At 38.8% G+C, this 26,946-nt stretch overlaps 1 protein-coding gene across 4 annotated transcripts in view; it reads right to left on the bottom strand.

The window, feature by feature from the left end:
• The window catches only part of slc25a22a (solute carrier family 25 member 22a), a 45,688-nt gene extending 19,104 nt beyond the window's left edge, over nucleotides 1-26,584 (bottom strand). For 2 of the 4 annotated variants that reach the window (XR_009824343.1, XM_062035909.1), the window contains exons 1-7: nucleotides 26,449-26,584; nucleotides 20,226-20,348; nucleotides 7,189-7,379; nucleotides 6,981-7,106; nucleotides 6,851-6,906; nucleotides 1,244-1,334; nucleotides 373-427 (exon numbers count right to left, since the gene is read on the bottom strand). Coding sequence is in view for 3 of the 4 variants with exons in the window: in XM_062035909.1 (XP_061891893.1) it covers nucleotides 373-427; nucleotides 1,244-1,334; nucleotides 6,851-6,906; nucleotides 6,981-7,106; nucleotides 7,189-7,208 (348 nt within the window). In the remaining variant the exon portion in view is untranslated. Of the gene's footprint in view, nucleotides 1-372; nucleotides 428-1,243; nucleotides 1,335-6,850; nucleotides 6,907-6,980; nucleotides 7,107-7,188; nucleotides 7,380-20,003; nucleotides 20,112-20,225; nucleotides 20,349-26,448 lie in introns of those variants that run through there. The other 2 variants (XM_062035910.1, XM_062035911.1) reach the window with 2 other exon arrangements.
• Between the last annotated feature and the right edge of the window lie 362 nt (nucleotides 26,585-26,946).

Raw genomic sequence — 26,946 nt, 5'->3', positions numbered from 1 at the left:
TACGGTATAGTGTTAATAATTTCACACATAAGTCGCTCCTGAGTATAAGTCGCACCCCCGGCCAAACTGTGAAAAAAAACCGCAACTTATAGTCCGAAATGAAGTATTGTTGACGTTTTTTTAATGCATTTTTAAAGTAATTTAGAGGTAGAATTGATTGCTCCCAGTAGCTGCATTGCTAGCCACCTAGAACGAGCTGATTTTTATATGTTAGAAAGCAAAAAAACTACTTTTGTCTTCTTGTTTCTCATAATGATTGTGAAAGATAAGCAACATTCCAAAAAAGTCGAGTGGGCGAATGCTGCCAGAATTTGCGCAGTTGCGCACTTTTTTTTCCACATAAGCACATAGGGAAATAGAGCCTTTACTTACCTGGCATGTACCCGCACCACACCCAGCCAGCATCTCTTTCAACAAAGTGAGTTTTCTGCAAATACAACAAACACATTTTTTAAAAAGTAATCAGATTGAAGCACTGAAGTCACGAGAGAGAGTCAAATGTATTGAAAACAGACTTGGTAATGTCTATGAATGTTCTCATTCATCCAGGTTATTGTAATCTCAGGGCATTTAATCGATTGCCAATGGACTTTTTGGTTTGTCTTAGAAGACGTTTCGCCTTTCATCCAAGTAGACTTCATCAGTTCATGCTCATTGACTTAGACTGGTCAGATCTAGTCTGGAGGCTAGTACCGACCAATCTAAGTCTATGAGCATGAACTGATATCCAGTTGTGATTGATTGAATGCCCTGAGAGACTTGATAATCTTTGTCTGCCACACCAACAGTTCAGGAACCAGGGAAGATAAATAATTGACAAGTTGCTGGGCCAGACAAGTCAATCATTCATCAGCCTGAATGTTTGTCACCACAGAGATGGAGACAGATGCCCCGGCAACATTTATCTCCTGGGGCTCAGTGCACGTACTAGCTAGTGAATATAGCATACAAAACTGATGTGATCATTTTACACTGTAAATAGGATTATAGAGAGGATCACCGGTGTCTTGCATACACGTAACTCGATATCCACAAACTGGTTGATGATAAAAGAAGGGTGGGGACCAACTGTATGAATACAGACAGCTGTGTCAGGCTACATGTTAGTTAACCACTGTGTGAATAAAAAGTGGACGCTGTGTGTGTGTGTGTGTGTGTGTGTGTGTGTGTCTGCGCGTACGTGTGTGTGTGTCTGTGCGTACGTGTGTGTGTGTTTGCGCGCGTAAGCATTTAAATCCCTCACCCATCCTGGGAGAGGTGATGCCTGAAGAAGTCATTGGCTGCCAATTTGATGGCTTTCTCTGGCGTCACGAGAGTGAGGTTAACCGCCGCTCCTGGAGAAAAAACAGGGCAAAGCAAAGGAGGAGAGGAGTGGAAACATTGAAAAACATGTATTTTTGTTTACATTTTTTATGAACTGAATATAGTGGAACTTCTAATTTTTAATGCTAATAATGTCGTACAATTTGGACAGCTGTACAAAACTTTAAGTGAGCATTAAAAGGTTAACCGTACTTTTACTGTAAGTTTTTTGGCTTAATTTTATAACACAAGAAGGGGAAAACATGATATAAAAAAACATTGTATATGCTCCAAATAACACTATTCATCCAAAATCACCAAAAGACTCGATAGTTTACTAAAGCAAATACCGTATTTTTCGGACTATAAGTCGCAGTTTTTTTCATAGTTTGGCCGGGGGTGCGACTTATACTCAGGAGTGACTTATGTGTGAAATTATTAACACATTAGCGTAAAATATCAAATAATATTATTTAGCTCATTCACGTAAGAGACTAGACGTATAAGATTTCATGGGATTTAGCGATTAGGAGTGACAGATTGTTTGGTAAACGTATAACATGTTCTATATGTTATAGTTATTTGAATGACTCTTACCATAATATGTTACGTTAACATACCAGTTGGTTATTTATGCCTCATATAACGTACACTTATTCAGCCTGTTGTTCACTATTCTTTATGTATTTTAAATTGCCTTTCAAATGTCTATTCTTGGTGTTGGCTTTTATCAAATACATTTCCCCAAAAATTGTGACTTATACTCCAGTGCGACTTATATATGTTTTTTCCCTTCTTTATTATGCATTTTCGGCCGGTGCGACTTATACTCCGGAGTGACTTATACTCCGAAAAATACGGTATCTGCTGCTGTTTCTAATTAGCACCCTGTCAAAATGTTTTTTGCAATAACAGATGCGGCTGTAGGAAACATCCCAATGTAGCTTTTAGTAACTCCACAGGATGGCAGTAGTTGTATTTGCAGTATCATAAGTGGTCAGCATCTAGCAGCTGTTTCTATTGTCACCAAAGTTAAGGTAATGTTTTATTGCTCTGACATTTGACTATGCACAGTGTGTCACTGGATAGTGTCCTGGAACACACAGCTGAGTTTCGTACATTGAGCATGGGCTCTCAGTCTCTGTGAGTGTGAATAATTGTTTGTCAGTATGTGCCCTGTGATTAATCCAAGATGTAGTCGGACTTTTGCCCACAGGGGCACCTTTGTTACATCCACAGTGTGGAGCACTATCGCAGCTCCTTTCTACCCACAGCCAAAGGACTTTACAATGCACTTATGTGATTACTATGATGGGTTTTTTCGTGGCGTGCAATAACAATGTTGGTGGGGTTTTTTAATTATATTTTATCTTCTATCTATGCATATTAGTGAGCAATATGTAGTATTTAGGGACCGAGTCCCTTTGGGACAGAGGACCCTATTATATTTCTAGCGTTTTATTATTATACTCTTTGAGCTGTAATTTGACCTTAACATGCTTCAAAACTCACCAAATTGGACACACACATCAGGACTGACGATCTAATCAAAAAGCCAAACCCCAAAACTAAAAATTGCGCTCTAGCGCCCACTAGGAAGAAAACACAGACAAAACTGCCTGTAACTCCCAGTAGGAATGTCGTAGAGACATGAAGCAAAAAACCTCTATGTAGGTCTCACTTAGACCTATATTTCATACACTGACAACCCCCAGCAAAAATCAACAGGAAGCTTGCAATTCCCCCTTCAAAACAAAAGTTGTGTAAAAACAGTCACCTTTTTTCAAACATTATCTCATCTGAGCGTGTTTGTCGTGTCGGCTTCAAATTAGCACAGGAGAGAGATTGAACCCTTCTGATTAAAAGTTGATGAAAGAGTTTTAATTACTGCTCCGGTTTGGATTTTATGAGCCCTCAAAGTCGGTCCCGTCCATCGCTGCTTGCAGCTTTAATTATTATTATTTTTTTGTTTTTCATTATGCTTTTCTTCTGTTACTGTATGTAAAATCCTGCACTGCAACAATGTATTTTCCCCATTGTGGTATAAATAAAAGTCTATCCTATCCTATCCCAATGTTGGATACTCTTTGGATACAAAGCGGTAAATCATTAGGTTTATGCATTTTGCCGTGAGCTTGCACGCAGTTTTGGATGCATCTGCATCCAAAACTTATCTAATAAGAACTCGGGTTTGGGGGAACCTGCCTGTCTTGACGCAACGGTTGTTGCTGGACACACAACGAACTCTCAGGAGAAGAGGAGTGTCGCGTGCCTGGTGACCGTTTCTTTCGAGAACGTTGAAGATATCTACCTATTCAGAATCCTGATAAAAGGACATCTGCTGATTGGAGTAAGCATTGCCCTGGGAATCGACAGATTGGAAGATGCTGGCAGCCGTTCAAAGTACCCTAAAGCTGCCACAAATGATTGGAGGATGCGAGCAGAACTGTGGGCACTCTGACATTTGTGATTTTGGACTATATTGCAAACTTGGCGACATCTGGAGATGCTGGATAGGTATGAAAGAATTTGAGGACCAGAAAGGACCAGAAAAGACCAGAAAAGACCAGAAAGAGACAATTAGATTGAAATCTCGGGGCATTAAATCGATCGCAACTGGACTGCTTGGTTTGTCTTGGAAGACGTTTAGCCTCTCATCCAAGTAGGCTTCATCAGTTCGTGCTCATAGACTTCGATTGGTCAGATCTAGTCTAGCGGCTGGTGACAAAACCCAAATGTTTATACTCCAAAACCAGAAGGGTGTGCCTAGGCAAGGATGCTTTCTCCCTATCGTAGTGAGAAAAAACTAATGTTTTGAAGCAAGACAACTGAGTTTGCCCGTCTATGCTGTGCGATACTTCGGCTCAATCGTTGTTTTGTTTCCCCACTATATGAATCAGTGCATTCATCATTACACTGGATAGCATGCACCAGATTGTTTTTGTGGGTGTCACTATGTTATTTAGTCACTACAGTAATTACAACTTGTGTTCACATCCACAGGAACCACATGGGTTAGCCTACTCTATACAGTATTTACAACCTTACTAGTGTTCACTTCACAGCCACAGATGGTTCATCTAGTTATTTACATTATTTACACATTACTTTGGCATTTTTGCTTTGATGGCTCTGAAATGAGCCTTCCTGGCAAATTTCTGAGCAGCTTGCATTTTCCTTTTTGTTTCTGCTTTATTGGATTATGCCTTGGATTTTATGGTCAATTTCTGTCTCTTCGACTCACTCTCCACTTATAACTGCTTCAAATGCAAAAATCATAAAGAGTACAAACAATTGTTATTCTATTAGTTAAATTCCTTTATCTGAATAACCATTTGTGATTTATAGCCTGAAATAACAAATATATTGCAGTTATGTTGTTATTGTTTCAAAATGATTCAACTATTCAATGTCAAAATATAAACAGTAGAAATAATCAACAAAATGTCAGCTACTGTCTTGTCTAAAACACCAATGAAAATTAAATTGAGCATTTAGACAGGCTATACTGTAGCAAAAGTCATCACATGTCTGCTACAATCATATGTGTTCTTAAATGTGTATTCCACGTCTTCCATGTCAAGAGCAGTTTTGATTTGGGGTTACATGGTAAACGACTAAAATGAATGTGTTGGGCATTGTTTGATCCAGACGCATACGTTTGTCCAAATGTGGCCAAGTATACGCATTGTGGGTTACCTGGACGTCGTCTACATCGCTAAAAGAAAAATCTAAGGAAGAGAATCCCTCTGCCATCTACCACTAGTTTTTTCAATATAAAAATCGCTTGAATATTCCCTCTTCTGTTCTCCAAATCTCTCGTCGTAATTTGGGATGTGCGCACCTGTTGTGATTTCCCTTCCTGGTCCTATCTTGCCTCTGATTGGCCTGTCCGTAATGTTTTGCCTTAATCTCAACCAATCATGACTCATCATAGTAAACCAACCAAGCACTCATGGTTTTTCTTATACGTAAACCAACCAATCATCATTGATTGTCACATATATTTTGTCCCCTGCCCGTGGAGTTGCTTCGCTACGTAGCTTAAATTTTTAAGTTGATCATTTTTGATTTGCTAACCGTAGTTTTTTATCACTGCAGCCGTAAACCGGAATGGATTATCAAAAACTGTACTCATGTGAAAACCGTAGTTGTTGGCAGGTATGACAAAGAGACGGATCAAGATTTCAACACAAATTGTAGGTCGGAAAAAACGAAGAAAAACGGAAAATTATTTTTTATAGTTTTACAGAGATAAAAAAAAAGACGGATTTCCAACTATAGATGGAAAAATCCCATGCCTGTGGTTTTGAAGTATAAACATTTGGGTTTTGTCACCAGCCGTTAGACTAGATCTGACCAATCGAAGTCTATGAGCACGAACTGATGAAGCCTAGTCGGATGAGATGTGAAACGGCTTCCAAGACAAACAACTAAGCAGTCCAGCTGCGATCGATTGAATGCCCTGAGATGACAAAGATCTGGATGAATGAGAACATTCATAAACAATTAGATTGAAAAGTTTAATTTTGTTATCGCTCGCTCGATAATAGACATTCTACTCTGGATTGTTTACCCTGGCTGCAAGGTCTTTCTTCGCTTTTTCTTCCTGTTCTAACCCTTATGATGCTTTGACATTTTTGCACTTTATTTCTTTATTGAAAGAAAATTCTATGAAGAGAAAAGTTGTTTGCAAATGTGGTTACAATGCTAAAAAATGAAAAGTTAAAGCTAAAAACAGAAATACACTTTATTGAGTTAACATTATTTCTTTATAGGGGGAAAGAGGTGATGTTATGAGCTAGGGAATATAACAACTACACTACCCAGCATGCAACGGGAGTGACGAGCATGCGCGGTAGCCCTGAAAAGTGTTAGCAGCTAAGAATGAGGTTATGAGCACGCTGAGCACGCTGTAAAAGTAAACGTCAAGAACTCAGCCAACACGCCTCGTCTGCATTATTTATAATTAGACAGACAACACATATACAGTGTGATTTTGTTTTGTTTACAAGGAAAGAAAAACAAAAGTTAAAAAAGGGAGATATGTTGTATATATATGTATGTGCTGCGGTTGCTTTAAGAACGTTGCGACAGCTGCTGTAAAGGAGGTGCGTTGCTAGCCTGGTTGCTATGTTTCCGGTTGGTCATAAAAGTGTTCGTCATGTGTTTGTACCCCGCTCAAATCTCTCAGTAAAGTTATTCATTGGATTATACCTTTTGTTTTGAACTTTATTACACCTTGGAGCGCTTTTTCCGGTCCATTTTTTTCCTACTTTCCCTATCTGCGCATAATGACTGAGCTACGTGACGTCATTTCTTGTGATGTCCCACGGGGCATTTCTTGTCGGGACGGGATTCGTTCCCAGGGATTCGAATAAAGAACTAACTCTTTTTCTTTACTATAGTGGTCTCGATAACGGGTACCGGTTCTCAAAAAGGGATTTGAGTCCGAGGATTCGGTTCTTTTCTTATCGAACAACCGGGAAAAACGGTTTCGAGCATCATCCCTACCCTTATCAAGTTTTTTCTCAAAATTAAAACTTACCTCTGTACATCCCAAAATACCCCTCTGACCGGATGGTCTTAATAAGGCAGTCTGACCTGAAGAATAAAAACCAACAGATGTTACACAGCAAAAAACAAGACTATTGTCACAGTGAACAGATCAGACATACATGCTAGTGTAAAGGCGGGATCCATTTTGCTGGTTTTGCAGGCGAGTCTTGGCCAGGTCGATAGGAAACACACAAGTGACTCCAATTAGGCCGGCGATCCCCCCATTGATCAATTTGGCAGGCAAACTGGATGAAGACGGCAGGAAAAAACCCAAACATGACATTGCAGCATAAAATACAGCTGTATTTCTTGTAGTCTTTATCTTACCTGATTTGCTTGTCAGCCATTTATGTAAAGCCCTGACTCCTCACTGCCGTCAATGTCTTTGTGTACTGCGGATGGTGAGAGCAGCCGTTTTATATATTTTGTTGATTGTTAAGAAGTGCCTTGCATGGGATTATGTCCTTTTAGTGGTGATTTAGTCTGGTCTGTCTTCTTCAAATGGGGGGTAGTTGTATCTGTAATGACATGCAGACATACTACAGTAAAATAAAATGTATGTAAAGTACATCATTGCACTTCAACACTACGATTCAAAGTAGGAAGAAGAAGATCTTAATCAATCCTAGTCTCAGCGATTACTGATCGTGTGTTAACTTCCGGTGTTAAACATGTTACCATTTTTTCATAGTGAAGGAAAATGGTAAGGATTTTTTTTAAAATGCGTAATAGTCACGTTAATTGATTGGGATAGTGTGTGTAGATACTTGAACTAAAAACAAATACAAATGAGGAGTAAAAACTGAAAAACACTGAACAATAATTAATAAAGACTAGATTTATTATAGAGGAAACTAACAGGAACATTGTAATTCGTAGATAAATACCTATTTCATCAATCAATCAATCAATCAATTCCTTTACTGTCATTGTTGTAATAACACTTAAGTCATGCATGTCAACAAGAGTTTGTTTGAGCTTTGTCTAGCGCAGTGGTTCTTAACCTTGTTGGAGGTACCGAACCCCAGCAGTTTCATATGCGCATTCACTTCTTTAGTGAAAAATATATATATATACACTACCGTTCAAAAGTTTGGGGTCACCCAAACAATTTTGTGGAATAGCCTTCATTTCTAAGAACAAGAATAGACTGTCGAGTTTCAGATGAAAGTTCTCTTTTTCTGGCCATTTTGAGCGTTTAATTGACCCCACAAATGTGATGCTCCAGAAACTCAATCTGCTCAAAGGAAGGTCAGTTTTGTAGCTTCTGTAACGAGCTAAAGTGTTTTCAGATGTGTGAACATGATTGCACAAGGGTTTTCTAATCATCAATTAGCCTTCTGAGCCAATGAGCAAACACATTGTACCATTAGAACACTGGAGTGATAGTTGCTGGAAATGGGCCTCTATACACCTATGTAGATATTGCACCAAAAAGCAGACATTTGCAGCTAGAATAGTCATTTACCACATTAGCAATGTATAGAGTGTATTTCTTTCAAGTTAAGACTAGTTTAAAGTTATCTTCATTGAAAAGTACAGTGCTTTTTCTTCAAAAATAAGGACATTTCAATGTGACCCCAAACTTTTGAACGGTAGTGTATTTTTTTCAAATTCAAGACAGAGTTATATGTTTTTGGTAACACTTTAGTATGGGGAACATATTCTAAGTAACAAAGACTTAATTTAGAGTTATTTGGACACTAGGGGAACATATTCTAAGTAATAAAGACTTAATTTAGAGTTATTTGGTTAGGGTTAGGGTCAGGGTTATAATAAGGCCATGCCGAATAAGGCATTAATAAGTACTTAATAATGACTAGTTAAGAGCCAATATGTTACTAATTTGCATGTTAATAAGTAACTAATTAATGGTGAATATGTTCCCCATACTAAAGTGTTACCATGTTTTTACTGGTGCACAAAATGAACCGTGCATGAACATCACCTTGTTCAAACAACAAAACCAACACAGTGCATAAACCCACAACAAATTACACACCTGCAAATCAGTCCAGCTGTTGCCGTATCCGTAATACGCCGATAGGGAGAAGTTTGTATTTACACGATGAGTCGGGTGTGTTTTGACCTCCGCCGAACCCCTGAGCCCGACTCAACGAACCCCTAGGGTTCCATCGAACCCAGGTTAAGAACCACTGGTCTAGCGGCATAGAAACTGCATTGATGTGCAGGTTGACCATTGTTTACATTTAGCATTGTCAAGAAGATTCATGATATATAACACTTTATTAAAAACTAATAATGAAGGAATTCAGGATAAATTATACGAGACGCAATTGTTTTCAGTATCATTTTCCATATAAAGTACTGTGTAAACAACATATGCTTATAGTGGGTCTTAAACGGTCTCATACTGGTACACAGAGGTCATTGCTTAATGTCTTCCATGATTTATTAGCACATAAAGTACAAATGTAATAAATACATTTAACTATCACTGAAATTGTATTTATTTTTATATCATTTCATTTAAAACTGTATTTCCATAGTGAAACGCTCACTGTGTGGCTTGTTAGCCTAAACCTCAGTGTAGACACGCCATCACTATGTAAGTCAGCTTCAACAGAGAAAGCCATGACGTCTGTGCTACTTGCTTAAACAAATCATTTTAGCCAACACATGTTTTCGGCTTGATTACCAAGATATTTCCTATTTTTGACACACTACACTATGCCTCAGTGTGTAAAGATGCTTGCTCTTCCCTCTTTTCGTCTCTCCACCCACTGTTTCCACCAATCACCGGTCACCTCCCTCTGCAGCAGCTGGAGCCCGCCTCCTACTAGTAACGTCTCAAAGTCACGAGTCACGACGCTCAAGCACGACTCACAATCATGCTGAGTGGTGGCTTTCTCTGTGTACCCATCCGCCCCTCGAAAGCAAATATCATTAGGGCTTGGACAGATTGTGTGAGGATGTTTCCATAGCACGATGCGGTTTGGGGACAGCTTGAAGCCCCCATTCAGCCCCTCTGGCCTCCAGCTCCTTCAGAGGTGGAAGAAGGCGGACAAAAGTGAGCGAGTGCGGTAGAGGTCAGATGAGAACATACTGTAATGTCTAAATGTAAGACAGAGCAAGTATTACGTTTAAAGTGACGTAACAAACACTATTAGCTTTGCCAATACAAACATCAACACAATCATGTGGCCTTGGCAGTTTGTTCTATGCTGTGGTGTATTTGTACAAGAACATACTGTAGCTCTTATTTGTTTTGATGAAGAGGTTGACTAGACTTTTGCTTTTTTATCGATAGGCAATGACTTGCTTTCTTTCAAATCTTGCATAAGAGCTGCATTTAAAAAACCTCAATATATCAAATGCCGGTTATTGTTGTTTGCAGTGTAGAAGTAAACTGAGTGTAGGGCTATTAGAAACAGCTCTCAGGATGATGCTGCACAATGCAAACTACAACCACTATAATATACCTATCGTGCTTTCACTTTATTCACCCTGTGCCACAATTTACACAAGGCTACTATAATTTAGTTGTACACACTTCCATGAGTCACCCGACAAGCTGGCATCTACAATCTTTTTAGCCATGCTCTCAGCTTCCAGTTGTCCAATTTACAAACCCCGTTTCCATATGAGTTGGGAAATTGTGTTAGATGTAAATATAAACGGAATACAATGATTTGCAAATCCTTTTCAAGCCATATTCAATTGAATGCACTACAAAGACAAGATATTTGATGTTCAAACTCATAAACTTTATTTTTGCAAATAATAATTAACTTAGAATTTCATGGCTGCAACACGTGCCAAAGTAGTTGGGAAAGGGCATGTTCACCACTGTGTTACATGGCCTTTCCTTTTAACAACACTTAGTAAACGTTTGGGAACTGAGGAGACACATTTTTTAAGCTTTCCCATTCTTGCTTGATGTACAGCTTAAGTTGTTCAACAGTCCGGGGGTCTCCGTTGTGGTATTTTAGGCTTCATAATGCGCCACACATTTTCAATGGGAGACAGGTCTGGACTACAGGCAGGCCAGTCTAGTACGCGCACTCTTTTACTATGAAGCCACGTTGATGTAACACGTGGCTTGGCATTGTCTTGCTGAAATAAGCAGGGGCGTCCATGGTAACGTTGCTTGGATGGCAACATATGTTGCTCCAAAACCTGTATGTACCTTTCAGCATTAATGGCGCCTTCACAGATGTGTAAGTTACCCATGTCTTGGGCACTAATACACCCCCATACCATCACAGATGCTGGCTTTTACACTTTGCACCTATAACAATCCGGATGGTTCTTTTCCTCTTTGGTCCGGAGGACACGACGTCCACAGTTTCCAAAAACAATTTGAAATAAGGACTCGTCAGACCACAGAACACTTTTCCACTTTGTATCAGTCCATCTTAGATGAGCTCAGGCCCAGCGAAGTCGACGGCGTTTCTGGGTGTTGTTGATAAACGGTTTTCGCCTTGCATAGGAAAGTTTTAACTTGCACTTACAGATGTAGCGACCAACTGTAGTTACTGACAGTGGGTTTCTGAAGTGTTCCTGAGCCCATGTGGTGATATCCTTTACACACTGATGTCGCTTGTTGACGCAGTACAGCCTGAGGGATGGAAGGTCACGGGCTTAGCTGCTTACGTGCAGTGATTTCTCCAGATTCTCTGAACCCTTTGATGCTATTATGGACCGTAGATGGTGAAATCCCTAAATTCCTTGCAATAGCTGCTTGAGAAAGGTTTTTCTTAAACTGTTCAACAATTTGGTCACGCATTTGTTGACAAAGTGGTGACCCTCGCCCCATCCTTGTTCGTGAATGACTGAGCATTTCATGGAATCTACTTTTATACCCAATCATGGCACCCACCTGTTCCCAATTTGCCTGTTCACCTGTGGAATGTTCCAAATAAGTGTTTGATGAGCATTCCTCAACTTTATCAGTATTTATTGCCACCTTTCCCAACTTCTTTGTCACGTGTTGCTGGCATCAAATTCTAAAGTTAATGATTATTTGCAAAAAAAAACATTTTTATCAGTTTGAACATCAAATATGTTGTCTTTGTAGCATATTCAACTGAATATGGCTTGAAAATAATTTGCAAATCATTGTATTCCGTTTATATTTACATCTAACACAATTTCCCAACTCATATGGAAAAGGGGTTTGTAGAATATCAACTGTTGCAAAGCTGTGTCATCAACACTCACAAGTATAAAACTACTTTTTTAAAGTAATAATTTTTTATTTCAAGCATGAAAAAAAAATCATGATTTTGACACAATTGTGTCTCATAATTAAAACAGATGACAGCCAAATGGACTTTGCTGTTTTATTTTCAATGAAACAATAGAAAATACATACTCATATAGTAGTACAGTTGGCACAGTACAGTAAACTGACAGTTAATATTTAAACATTTAACATTTCTAACAATTTTCAACAGAAAAGGTTCATGCACATTCAGATAAATTCTTCAAAATTACAATTAAATCATGCTATCGATTAAAAAATGCATTTTTAGACGGTTAGGAGACCCCGAGAGTAACAAGATGTTGCCTTGTTGCCTTTCCATTAAGAACAATAAATTAGTTTTTAGTATAAGTTTACTGGTTTCAATAAATGTAAATATCATTATGTCAAGATAATGGCACTAGCATTTAATTCATTTAAGAATATTTTTCAACATATTGAGCAAAAAGGTCTCATGTTTTTTTTTTCTACCAAAAAAAGTGCACTTGTTATTAGTGAGAATATACTTATTTTAAGGTATTTTGGGGTTCATTGAGGTTAGCTAATTGTACTTGTTTTGGAAAGTCTTGACAAGCCAAATTTTCTTGTTCTATTGGCAGATCATTTTGCTTAGTTCAAGTAAAGTACCCCTCATTTTTGTATTTTTTTTCTTGTTTTTGAACTCTGACTTTTTGCAGTGTAGAAGTAAACTGAGTGTAGGGCTATTAGAAACAGCTCTCAGGATGATGCTGCACAATGCAAACTACAACCACTATAATATACCTATCGTGCTTTCACTTTATTAACCCTATGCCACAATTTACACAAGGCTACTATAATTTAGTTGTACACACTTCCATGAGTCACCCGACAAGCTGGCAGCTACAATCTTTTTAGCCATGCTCTCAGCTTCCAGTTGTCCAATTTAGTTCATGTAAGCACACTTCTCCGCCTACATCAGAACATTTAATTGACCTGCAGTCTTTTCACATGCCTGTGCTTTCACGACAATCGGGTGTCTGTGTGGAAACAAGTGGCCCTCAATGTCCGTATCACAGTGCCATCATTCGCCGACCAAATCCCAAGGGTACTACTTTTTGGAAGCAAATGGTGCAGGTCACGGCAGCTATGCTACAATTACCTCCTATCAAATAATTGGATCATTCGATATGTACCCTTACCGTATAGAGACCATTGCGTTAAGAAGACTTGGACGATGAAATTTGAGTTGTATATTGTTTACAAATGTAATCATTCTCAGTTTTGATTTAGGTACACTGACTCCTCAACTTTAAGAGTGCCCCAACTTAACAGTGTTTTGAGATTGGAGCTGTCTCTCGGCTCATTGTTATGCTTTAGGTTGCAAGCCAAAAATTGAGTTAGATGCATCACAGCGATTAGTTGATGTAACAAATGTCACAGTGAACTCGTAAGATGTGCCCAAAACATCTTATCTGACTAACTGGCATTAGCTTATAGCTATAGATCAACATAACTTTGTTTTCCAAACATGCGAAGGAAGAAAGTGAGTGTGAAGGAAGAAGCGAATGATCCAAGGATGTTGTTTTGGTTTGTGAAGCCCTTTGATGCACTTGTGATTAAGCGCTATATAAATACATTTGGAATGAATGATTCAATGATTGAATAATTGATCATTGAATTAAAGAAAGAAATCATCAAAAAATGGTCGAGCGTGTCGCCAACTTAGCAAAGCAATTTGAGCGTTCTTACTGCTAATCTGGAGCATACTGAAGCACTGCAAAAAGTCAGTGTTCAAAAACAAGAAAAAAAAATACAAAAATGAGGGGTATTTTTTATTTGAACTAAGCAAAATTATCTGCCAATGGAACAAGAAAATTCGGCTTTTCAAGACTTTCCAAAACAAGTAAAATTAGCTAACCTCAATGAACCCAAAAATACCTTAAAATAAGTATATTCTCACTAATAACAAGTGCACTTTTCTTGGTAAAAAAAAGAAATTTTTGCTCAATATGTTGACAAATATTCTTAAATGAAGTAAATGCTAGTGCCATTATCTTGACATAATGATATGCGCTTTCTTGAAACCAGCAAACTTACACTAAAGACGAATGTATTGTTCTTAATGGAAGGCAACAAGGCCACCGCTTGTTACTCTCGGGGTCTCCTAGCCGCTCAGGCAAATCATATGGTCTAAAAATGCATTTTTCCATCGACAACATGACATCATTGCGCTAAGTGCGTGCTCTTTCAGTCAATTAGTGTGCATATATACAGCCCGGCCCCCGGACAAATTTTTTTTTATTGTAATTTTGAAGAATTTATATGAAGGTGCATGTTTTCTATTGTTTCATTGAAAATAAAACAGCAAAGTCCATTTGGCTGTCATCTGTTTTAATTATGAGACACAATTGTGTCAAAGTCATGATTGTTTTTTTCATGCTTGAAATAAGAAATGATTACTTTAAAAAAGTAGTTTTGTACTTGTGAGTGTTGATGACACAGCTTTGCATCAGTTGATATTCTAGTTTCAAGCATGTTTTACTCAATATAGGTCATCAAATCTCAGCAACAAGCTGTAATATCTTACTGAGATCATTTAGGACCAAAACCCTTAAAACAAGTAAAACACTCTAACATAAAATCTGCTTAGTGAGAACAATTATCTTATCAGACAAAAAATAAGCAAATATCACCCTTATTTGAGATATTTAATCTTACTTAGATTTCAGCTTTTGCAGTGAGCAACCTGCTGATTGTGTGTTTGACGGAGAAGCAGTTGGAAGGAGATACCGTAGAAGTCCACTCTTCCAGGTAAATGCTGTACAATATTATTTCATTACTTCATAAAGCCACTGTATTTGTTAGTAGTTGTAGCGTGATGGTCAAGCTAGCTCTGATTTCAATGGGTACTAGGCGCCATTTAGCCTTTCTTGAAGAAAACATGTCCTATGCTTGTGTTGTTTTCGGCTGTACGAATCGTTAAAATCGCGAAAAGGATAAACGGGAGGAAGAGTGCAAGATATTAGGAAACTACAAGAAAAGCATGCAACTCACACTCCAATTCAAGGGAGCAGCTATATAGCTATAGTTATATTTTGATAAACGACTTATAAACGGCGCTTGCAACAGCAACAAATATTAGACGCAAAGTTAAATTATGAAATGCACTTGAACAAAAACAAGGCATGATTTATCTGGGAGAGTCTTATACCAATTTCCTTGACCCAGCCACACACAAAGAAGTTGTTGACCTCCATGCTTTTTTTAAGTTTCCATCTGTTTTGTCGTGTAAAATGGCATCTGGAGCACAAAAGTTCCATATGTCGGAGAAAGCGACCGACGTATATTCCTTGATATCACTCAACAAATATTTTTTGGACAAAGTATAGGCATCTATTCCATTGCACAGTTAGATTTTTTGCTCGTATCTGCTTTTTGCAGGAATATTTAAGCCTCTATTGTACTCAGTTTGCACGCTGCTTGCTGTACAAAAGCCACCTTAGCTTAGTTGACCACCACTGGTTTTCACTTCCGAGAAGAAATCACATGTTGGTATACAGGCAATTGTGATGTTTTTAATATTAAACCCAAAACTAGTTAAGTTGGCACATTGTGTAAATGATAAATAAAAACAGAATACAATGATTTGCAAATCATTTTCAACCTATATTCAATTGAATAGACTGCAAAGACAAGATACTTAACGTTCGAAGTGGAAAACGTTATTTTTTTGCAAATATTAGCTCATTTGGAATTTAATGCCGGGCAGCACGGTGGAAGAGGGGTTAGTGCATGTGCCTCACAATACAAAGGTCCTGAGTAGTCCTCAGTTTAATCCCGGGCTCGGGCTCTTTCTGTCTGGAGTTTGCATGTTCTCCCCGTGACTGCTTGGGTTCCCTCCGGGTACTCCGGCTTCCTCCCACCTCCAAAGACATGCACCTGGGGATAGGCCCCTCCCACCTCCAAAGACATGCACCTGGGGATAGGCCCCTCCCACCTCCAAAGACATGCACCTGGGGATAGGCTCCTCCCACCTCCAAAGACATGCACCTGGGGATAGGTTGATTGGCAACACTAAATTGGCCCTAGTGTGTGAATGTGAGTGTGAATGTTGTCTGTCTATCTGTGTTGGCCCTGTGATGAGGTGGCGACTTGTCCAGGGTGTACCCCGCCTTCCGCCCGAATGCAGCTGAGATAGGCTGCAGCACCCCCCGCGATCCCGAAAGGGACAAGCGGTAGAAAATGGATGGATGGATGAATTTGATGCCTGCAACATGTTTCAAAAAAGCTGGAACAAGTGGCAAAAAAGTTGAGGAATGCTCATCAAACACTTATTTGGAACATCCCACAGGTGAACAGGCTAATTGGGAACAGGTGGGTGCCATGATTGGGTATAAAAGCAGCTTCCATGAAATGCTCAGTCATTCACAAACAAGGATGGGGCGAGGGTCACCACTTTGTCAACAAATGCGTGAGCAAATTGTCGAACATTTTAAGAACAACATTTCTCAACCAGCTATTGCAAGGAATTTAGGGATTTCACCATCTAAGGTCTGTAATATCATCAAAAGGTTCAGAGAATCTGGAGAAATCACTCCACGTAACATTGAATGCCCGTGACCTTGGATCCCTCAGGCGGTACTGCATCAAAAACCGACATCGGTGTGTAAAGGATATCACCACATGGGCTCAGGAACACTTCAGAAAATCACTGTCAGCAACTACAGAACGTCACTACATCTGTAAGTGCAAGTTAAAACTCTGCTATGCAAAGCGAAAGCCATTTATCAACAACACCCAGAAACGCCGCCAGCTTCGCTGGGCCCAAGCTCATCTAAGATGAACTGATGCAAAGTGGAAACGTGTTCTGTGGTCTGACGAGTCCACATTTCAAATTGTTTTTGGAAACTGTGGACGTCGTGTCCTCCGGACTAAAGGGGAAAAGAACCATCCGGATTGTTCTATGCGCAAAGTTCAAAATCCGGCATCTGTGATGGTGTGGGGATGTATTAGTGCCCAAGACATGGGTAACTTACACATCTGTGAAGGCACCATTAATGCTGAAAGGCACATACAGGTTTTGGAGCAACATATGTTGCCATCCAAGCAATGTAATCATGGACGCCCCTGCTTATTTCAGCAAGACAATGGCAAGCCATGTGTTACAACAGCGTGGCTTCATAGTAAAAGAGTGCGGTTACTAGACTGGCCTGCCTGTAGTCAGACCTGTCTCCCATTGAAAATGTGTGGCGCATTATCAATCCATCCATTTTCTACCGCTTGTCCCTTTCGGGCATTATGAAGCGTAAAATACGACAACTGGGACCCCGGACTGTTGAACAACTTAAGCTGTACATCAAGTAAGAATGGGAAAGAAATCCACCTGAGAAGCTTCAAAAATGTGTCTCCTCAGTTCCCAAACATTTACTGAGTGTTGTTAAAAGGAAAGGCCATGTAACACTGTGTTGCTGCCATTAAATTATAAGTTAATGATTATTTGCAAAAAAAAATTACGTTTCTCAGTTTGAACATGAAATATCTTGTCTTTGCAGTGTATTCAATTGAATATAAGTTGAAAAGGATTTGCAAATCATTGTATTCTGTTTTTATTTACGAATTACACAACGTGCCAACTTCACTTGTTTTGGGTTTTGTACAATAGTTCTTATCTAAGTTTGTTTTTATTTTTAAAAGGCTAGTTACATGTTAAAATGGTGCTGTTTGTGTGGGGGCCAAGCACAGATTAAATTGATTTCAATTACTTTAAATGGGAAATGTGGATCTGAGATACAAGTGTTTTGAGTTAGGAGCTTCGTCACAGAACCAATTAAGCTTGTAAATTTAGGTACTGCTGTATTACTTTAACAAGGTGTTTACAACTGTGGTTATAAATATGTAGTAATCATATTAAAATGGGTTTTTAGATTACTGTACTTCAAATAGTTTTGCTGTAGTATATGAGAAGACCAAATATTAGACTATAATTACAATAGTAAACATATTATAAATGTACACAATTCAGAGTGAGTGCCCCACAAGCACATGTATTTGTGCAGTCACAGCCTGCTTGCATCAATGCCAAGTGCAGTAATCAACCAGATACAGATGCAGTGGGGGGAAAAGCTTCCTGAGGATGGCTATTTTGAAATGTACATTATTGCCACCTACAGGACTGGAGTGTTACAGGCACTATTCTACTAGGATTCTTGCACAGCACGAGTCTGGAGCCGTTCTACCGACAAACATACACGCGGTGACATTTAATTTGAGCTTGTATGCAGATAAGCAATGATGAGTAAACAATTAGTCACAATGATTGTGAAACTGGCCTGTGCTGCAGAACCTTGAACTAACAAGTAAACTCAGGCACTTAAAGCTGCCGTGGGACACGTTCAATAAAACCGACAAGTGTGGCGGCCACTGAGTCCACTGACAGATAACAGGTCTGTTCTGACCCTTGTTCATCATTTCAACAATGAAGCAGTAAATATTGCCTTGCATTCAAGAACGGGCAGGAAGCGGCCAGAAGCACCGTGCAACTAAACACAGTGTGTTGAAGTCACATTAAGCAATTCTGCAATAAAAGAGAACATTTGAAGGTGCAATAAAGGATATTAGAAATCATGTATGTTGTAATCTAATGAATGGGTTAAATGTTGATGCTAACACAGTGGTTCTTAACCTGGGTTCGATCAAACCCTAGGGGTTCGGTGAGTCGGGCTCAGGGGTTCGGCGGAGGTCAAAACACACCCGACTCATCGTGTAAATACAAACTTCTCCCTATCGGCGTATTACGGATACGGCAACAGCAGAAGTCAGACTGATTTGCAGGTGTGTAATTTGTTGTGAGTTTATGCACTGTGTTGGTTTTGTTCTTTGAACAAGGTGATGTTCATGCACGCTTCATTTTATGCACCCGTAAAAAAACATGGTAACACTTTAGTATGGGGAACATATTCACCATTAATTAGTTGTTTGTTAAAATGCAAATTAGTAACATATATAGTCATTATTAAGTACTTATTAATGCCTTATTTGGCATGGCCTTATTATAACCCTAACCCTCTAACCCTGACCCTAACCAAATAACTCTAAATTAAGTCTTTATTACTTAGAATATGTTCCCCTAGTGTCCAAATAACTTTAAATTAAGTCTTTGTTACTTAGAATATGTTCCCCTAGTGTCCAAATAACTCTAAATTTAGTCTTTGTTACTTATAATATGTTCCTCTACTGTCCAAATAACTTTAAATTAAGTCTTTGTTACTTAGAATATGTTCCCCTAGTGTCCAAATAACTCTAAATGAAGTCTTTGTTACTTAGAATATGTTCCCCATACTAAAGTGTTACCAAAAATATAGAACTTTGTCTTGAATTTGAAAAAAAAAATTGTTTTTATTTTTCACTAAAGAAGGGTTATGCGCATATGAAACTGGTGGGGTTCGGTACCTCCAACAAGGTTAAGAACCACTGTGCTAACATATAAAGTACTTGATTGGTTAGCGTACTGCTTGCAAATACAGCAACAATAGGTAATAGTATTCAAACTAATCAAGAAGTAGCAGAGATAGTCAACTATTAACTTACATGATAACCTAAGACAGATGTTACAAACAGTACCTTATTAAAAAAAACAGATGACTAAATGAGCCGCAATATGCTGTTTATATAAATCGAGCAAGCCAATAGAAAAATTTGAACAATGTGCATACTTTTAAAAAATATTTCACACAAGGTTAATGACTAAAATAGATGAACAAAATTCATACAAGACAAATCACTATTTTGTTTATACTGTATTTGTTAAATACAAATGAATTCTTAACAACGGCTTCATATAAAATACATTTTAGACCAATTTTGTTTTCAAGTATTTTTACAATTAGCTAATGTAATTTGTTTATGTTTGTGTCTACATGTACTGAGTCAAAAGGAGGTAAAAGAGTAGTCATACTTGGAAGTCCTCTGCAACATCGAAAGTGACATTCAAAAGTGGCTGCACAGTACAAAGTGTTGACAAAGCATGGCTGTGCGACTTGATTTGATCAGCTCTGATTCTTCTCCGGCAGCGCAAGAATGCTAAACAATAACCTTGTCAAATCTGAAGCCATTATCACTATTATCAGTAAGTTATTTCACGAGTCAAATTCTTACAACTCATTCAAATCAAGAGTACCTTGCGTGTCACGCCTCCCTGGCTGCCTGTCAGTCCTCATGTGGCAGACACAGTGGAATTGGTCACTCACTCAGTGACATCTGGTGAATGATTACAGAGACTCTGGTAGTCAGGTGACTGCGCCTTGACACAAAAAGAAAAATATCACATGGTCCTTGCCGCTAGTTTAGAGCTGACAGTTACAAAAAACGGATATGATCAGAACTCGCCACAGGAAGTGTGCTCACAAGTACTTGAGAATCCTGTCCCAGGTGTTGGATACAGTGTGAGAACACCCAATGGAAACTTCTCTTAAAAATGTCTTTGTTTCCACAAATTCATCTGGAGGCATTACGTTTCTAATAAAAAAAATGACTGTGAAACCACCAAAAGACCATACAACTCAGATAAAGGGAAAACTCTGCACAAGAACATCAAAGTTGCAACCATTGGCATGCATGACGTCAGCAAATCTCACGGGATCCCTGTTCAGCAAACAAGGATTAACTTTGGTTATGTTATTGTGTGGTTTATTTTTTGCAACACTTATTCCAAAACCCTTTGACAAATCCTGCAGCTATCGAGTATTTTAATAATCGAGTTAACTGTTAATTAGGTTGTTGTTGTTTTTTCAAATAATCGAGTAATTGGATAAAACACACTTAATAGCCTAAATGCATACCGTATTTTTCGGACTATAAGTCGCTCCGGAGTATAAGTCGCACCGGCCGAAAATGTATAATAAAGAACGAAAAAAACATATATAAGTCACACTGGAGTATAAGTCGCATTTTTTGGGGAAATGTATTTGATAAAACCCAACACCAAGAATAGATATTTGAAAGGCAATTTAAAACAAATAAAGAATAGTGAACAACAGGCTGAATAAGTGTACGTTATATATATTTTTTTTTTTTTCAAGTTTATTATTCTTCGGTCAATGGTCAACAAAATAAACAAACAGTTGTACATTCTTAAATTGAAAATGAAAATGTTGCAGACCGAAAGGGTTTAGGCTGAAGTTGAACACTTATTGCGCCTAACCCTATAAACAATGTCAAGTACAAAATAAACTTCCGAAAATTATTGAATGTCCATTGTACAACATATTATAAATACACATTATACATAACATAAACACAGTTCAATTATATACACAGTAAAGGCATGTGAAATATCCTTGTAGACATGTTAAACCTTTGTACCAATTTATATACTATATACAAACAATTGTACTTCCATTATTATTTATAACCCACATTTAGTATTTGAATTAACATTGATCATAGTATTAACTACTGTGTTGATTCTAGAGTGATATATTTTTTCAAGACATTGGTCTTAAAGTGTTTTTTAAATGTGTGAATAGAACTGGAACATTTTAAGGAATAATCCAAGCTGTTCCACAGTTGAACCCCCCTGACAGAAACACATCTACTTTTTAAGCTTGTTCTTATCTTAGCTTTCTGGAAGACAGCTGAACCTCTGAGGTCATAGGGATTCTCTCTGGGTTTGAACCTCTCCTGTAGACACCCAGGCAGCATGTGGTTATGAGCTTTGTACGTCACAATAGCAGTGTTGAGGTCAACAAGATCGTGCAGTTTTAATGTTTTTAATTTAATAAACAGAGCATTGGTATGGTCATGATAATCTGCATAATTTACAATTCTAATCGCTTTCTTTTGAAGTAAGAATATAGATTTAATGTTTGTTTTGTAATGAGGCATAAATAACCAACTGGTATGTTAACGTAACATATTATGGTAAGAGTCATTCAAATAACTATAACATATAGAACATGCTATACGTTTACCAAACAATCTGTCACTCCTAATCGCTAAATCCCATGAAATCTTATACGTCTAGTCTCTTACGTGAATGAGCTAAATAATATTATTTGATATTTTACGGTAATGTGTTAATAATTTCCCACATAAGTCGCTCCTGAGTATAAGTCGCACCCCCGGACAAACTATGAAAAAAACTGCGACTTATAGTCCGAAAAATACGGTACATCTGCAACGAAAATCACATCGTATATTACACTTAAGTTTATGCAATTGATTAATGACTGTTATTGTTTCTAACACAGCAGTCGGCTTCTTTAACTTGTATGGCAAGAATGTTTAATAATGAGACGCGTGAGGCGCATTTTAATATTATATTGTGGTTCGCTTGTTTTTTTACACTTACACAACAAGTAAGGTTCAAGGTTATTTTTTATATAAAACACTTACGCTTGGAACAAAATTGGTTACTGCAGGCCGAGTTGGAGCCAGCAAAAATGTTCCAAATAGTACAAACACCAAGAAGAATATTCCACCATTGGTAAACATAAATTATATGCATATATTTTCTGAGGCGGCTGGTGGTTATGAGGCTTGTTTTGTGCGGCGATTTGTGAAAGGCAATCTATTTTTAGACAGCACTGCAGAAACAAGGGATGAACTTTGTGGTGTCACAGATAAATCTGATTACTATTCCCTCTTGCCTTCAGCATGAGGATTATAAACCTACCCGATGAAATCTCCCTTTATTATTTGTTCTTGTGAAAGTTGTGTGCGACCTAAAACCCATTTCACCACATCAAAACCAATGTACCCTGTGCACAGTAGCCAAGTCACCTGCAGTAAACAACATCTTCAGACTGGTGGTGTAAAGTGTTAGTCCCTCTCCTGACGGCACACATACTGTATCCCCTGTGGCCCTCTTCACACAGTATGCTTGCCTTTGCTTTCATACAGCCTGGATGAGAAATAACAAAACCGTCTAAGAAACAAAGCCAACATGCAGCATTGGAGCATCTGGTTTCACTTCACAGATCACAGTAAAACCTGGAATGAGCCTAAACAGGGACGGCGCTACACCAGGGCTAGGCGGCTGCTTGTATCCTGATCACTGATTTATTCCCAGAAGTGAAAAGCAGTGGTGGTCAACCAAGCTAAGATGGCTGTTGTACAGCAAGCAGCGCACAAACTATCTGAGTTCCAAAGGGGCCCATATCTTCCTGCAAAAAGCAGATATAAGCAAAAAAGCCAACTATGCAATAGAACACATCCCTATACTTTATAAAAGAAAACATTTGTCAAAAGATAAAGAATTATTCTTCGGTGGAGTTCCCAAACATCAAACTATCATGTGCTCCAGACATTAATCTACGCAACAAAACCAATGAAAACTTGAAAAAGCATGAAGGTCTACAACTTTGTTGTGTGTGGCTGGGTCAAAGACATTAGTATCAAGACTCTCCCAGTTAAATATGTACAGTAATAAACACATTTAGAACAGCAGTTTATTTCATTCAAAAATTTCAGGTACATTTTTATACTTAGCAAACTCATGCCGCGGGGCAGATAAAACCTGTCCGCGGGCCTGATCCGGCCCTCGGGCCGTACGTTTGGCACCCCTGTCCTACAACATGAAAACACAAGTGACAGTTACGCTTCCCTTCCTGACCACTAATGCACTCCCAACAGGTGTAAAAGAAAGTGCATCTCTATCCTCCTTCAAAACCGCACTAAAACAACACCTCCAGGCAACTTCAACCCTTGACTAACACCCTCCCCCCTCCACATCCCACCTCCCCAGATTGTAAATAACCAAAATGTAAATAATCAAATGTATTTCTAATATATATACTTGTTCTTATGCTATCTGAACTCACTATGCTCTTTGCTCGCTGTACATATCCTACCAAGTCAGACCTACACTGTTTCAATGTCCATTTCTCTGCAATTGTTGATGACTGAAGTGCTGATATCAACCAAACCCTCCTCATCCCACCCCCCGGATTGTAAATAATGTAAATAATTCAATGTATATACTCTGATGATTAACTTGTGTGATGACAGTATTATGATGATATTATATATTTGTACCATGAATTGATTAATGTGGACCCCCACTTAAACAAGTTGAAAAACTTATTGGGGTGTTACCATTTAGTGGTCAATTGTACGAAATATGTACTGAACTGTGCAATCTACAAACCCTGTTTCCATATGAGTTGGCAAATTGTGTTAGATGTAAATATAAACGGAATACAATGATTTGCAAATCATTTTCAACCCATATTCAGTTGAATATGCTACAAAGACAACATATTTGATGTTCAAACTGATAAACTTTTTTTTTTTGCAAATAATCATTAACTTTACAATTGGATGCCAGCAACACGTGACAAAGAAGTTGGGAAAAGTGGCAATAAATACTGATAAAGTTGAGGAATGCTCATCAAACACTTATTTGGAACATCCCACAGGGGGACAGGCAAATTGGGAACAGGTGGGTGCCATGATTGGGTATAAAAGTAGTTTCCATGAAATGCTCAGTCATTCACAAACAAAGATGGGACGAGGGTCACCACTTTGTCAACAAATGCCTGAGCAAATTGTTGAACAGTTTAAGAGAAACCTTTCTCAAGCAGCTATTGCAAGGAATTTAGGGATTTCACCATCTACGCTCCGTAATATCATCAAAGGGTTCAGAGAATCTGGAGAAATCACTGCACGTAAGCAGCTAAGCCCGTGACCTTCGATCCCGCAGGCTGTACTGCATCAACAAGCGACATCGGTGTGTAAAGGATATCACCACATGGGCTCAGGGACACTTCAGAAACCCACTGTCAGTAACTACAGTTGGTCGCTACATCTGTAAGTGCAAGTTAAAACTCTCCTATGCAAGGCGAAAACCGTTTGTCAACAACACCCAGAAACGCCGTCAGCTTTGCTGGGCCTGAGCTCATCTAAGATGGACTGATACAAAGTGGAAAAGTGTTCTGTGGTCTGACGAGTCCACATTTCAAATTGTTTTTGGAAACTGTGGACGTCGTGTCCTCCGGACCAAAGAGGAAAAGAACCATCCGGATTGTTATAGGCGCAAAGTGTAAAAGCCAGCATCTGTGATGGTATGGGGGTGTATTAGTGCCCAAGACATGGGTAACTTACACATCTGTGAAGGCGCCATTAATGCTGAAAGGTACATACAGGTTTTGGAACAACATATGTTGCCATCCAAGCAACGTTACCATGGACGCCCCTGCTTATTTCAGCAAGACAATGCCAAGCCACGTGTTACATCAACGTGGCTTCATAGTAAAAGAGTGCGGGTACTAGACTGGCCTGTCTGTAGTCCAGACCTGTCTCCCATTGAAAATGTGTGGCGCATTATGAAGCCTAAAATACCACAAGGGAGACCCCCGGACTGTTGAACTACTTAAGCTGTACATCAAGCAAGAATGGGAAATAATTCCATCTGAGAAGCTTCAAAAATGTGTCTCCTCAGTTCCCAAACGTTTACTGAGTGTTATTAAAAGGAAAGGCCATGTAACACAGTGGTGAACATGCCCTTTCCCAACTACTTTGGCACGTGTTGCAGCCATGAAATTCTAAGTTAATTATTATTTGCAAAAAAAAAAAAAAAAAAGTTTATGAGTTTGAACATCAAATTATCTTGTCTTTGTAGTGCATTCAATTGAATATTGCTTGAAACGGATTTGCAAATCATTGTATTCCGTTTATATTTACATCTAACACAATTTCCCATATGGAAACGGGGTTAGTACAACAATCCCAACATTGTAACAGAAGGGAAAAGAAATGTGGCAAAAGGAGCACTGAATGTCTGTCACCTTACACCAACAATGGCTTAGCTCATCAATAATTTCATGACTGCAGGGGCTTTAAATATGCACTTTTGACCTTCTAAATCGAACAATTCCTTTAAATCTGCTCAGCGTCTAAAATAGTATAATTATTTATGCTTGATAATTGACTCTTTGGATTAATTGAAAAAAGAGGCGTGCTCATCTCCGTCACCAACACACGTGATTGACCGCTGATGAGGCACGGAAACCGGCATAAGACGACCCCGGTGCCCGAGTACACAAGCTGACATATACCGTGTTTTACTATACACCCGGTCTACTATACTGGTAATTGCTAGTATTTGTACCACTAAAAACAGTTTCCCTCTTAAGTAGCACCCCCCAAAGAATCATAACTGCTATTAAAATGGCATAAATGTCAAATAACGCAACACAAGCCTCGCCGGTTCTATCGAGCCAAGCTAGCTTGCTCTCGTCGAGCTCATTCTTCTCACGACGCACTCACGTCATTTTTGGGGATGGATATGTAACAAAAACGCAAGTATATCCTCACCATAACGGACATTTTGCTGTTTCGGACAGCCGCCACATAGACAGAAGAAGAAAAAAAAGACAGGCATATTGTTGTTGACTACATACCACAAATAGCTGTTGCTCTCTTTTCCAGTGTAGTCAGTGAAGATGAGGTCCAATCAAAGCTGTTTTAGGCTGACAGGGAACTGCTAAGCACCCGTCTGACTAGCATCTGAGGACCGGGGAGGGAAGAGGAGGAGAGGTCCATGGAGAATGGCTTGAATTAAAAAGGGGTCTTCTGGTGGTTGATAGTGGAAGTGCACATGCATTTTGTACAGAACAAGGTGTAGGGATGGGGGATGGGGATGGGGGGGGATGGGGATGGCAGGCCTTTGCTATGGTGACCTTGAGCAGCCATAAATATGCACTAGTATATCTACAGCAGGGCTGTCCAAACTTTTTCCACTGAAGGCCGCACACGGAAAAATTAAAGCATGCATGGGCTATTTTGATATGTTTTATTTTCAAACCATAACAAAATATATGGATTTTATTTGTTTTTTTACATTTAGGGCTCCCGGGGACCATAAAGGCTCTAAGTCATTAAAATGTTAAAAACAAGTC

This window comes from Entelurus aequoreus, linkage group LG24 (assembly GCF_033978785.1).
Source record: "Entelurus aequoreus isolate RoL-2023_Sb linkage group LG24, RoL_Eaeq_v1.1, whole genome shotgun sequence".
NCBI lineage: Eukaryota > Metazoa > Chordata > Actinopteri > Syngnathiformes > Syngnathidae > Entelurus > Entelurus aequoreus.
The sequence above is the reverse complement of the archived record's forward strand: the minus strand, read 5'-3'. Positions and strand labels throughout refer to the sequence as shown.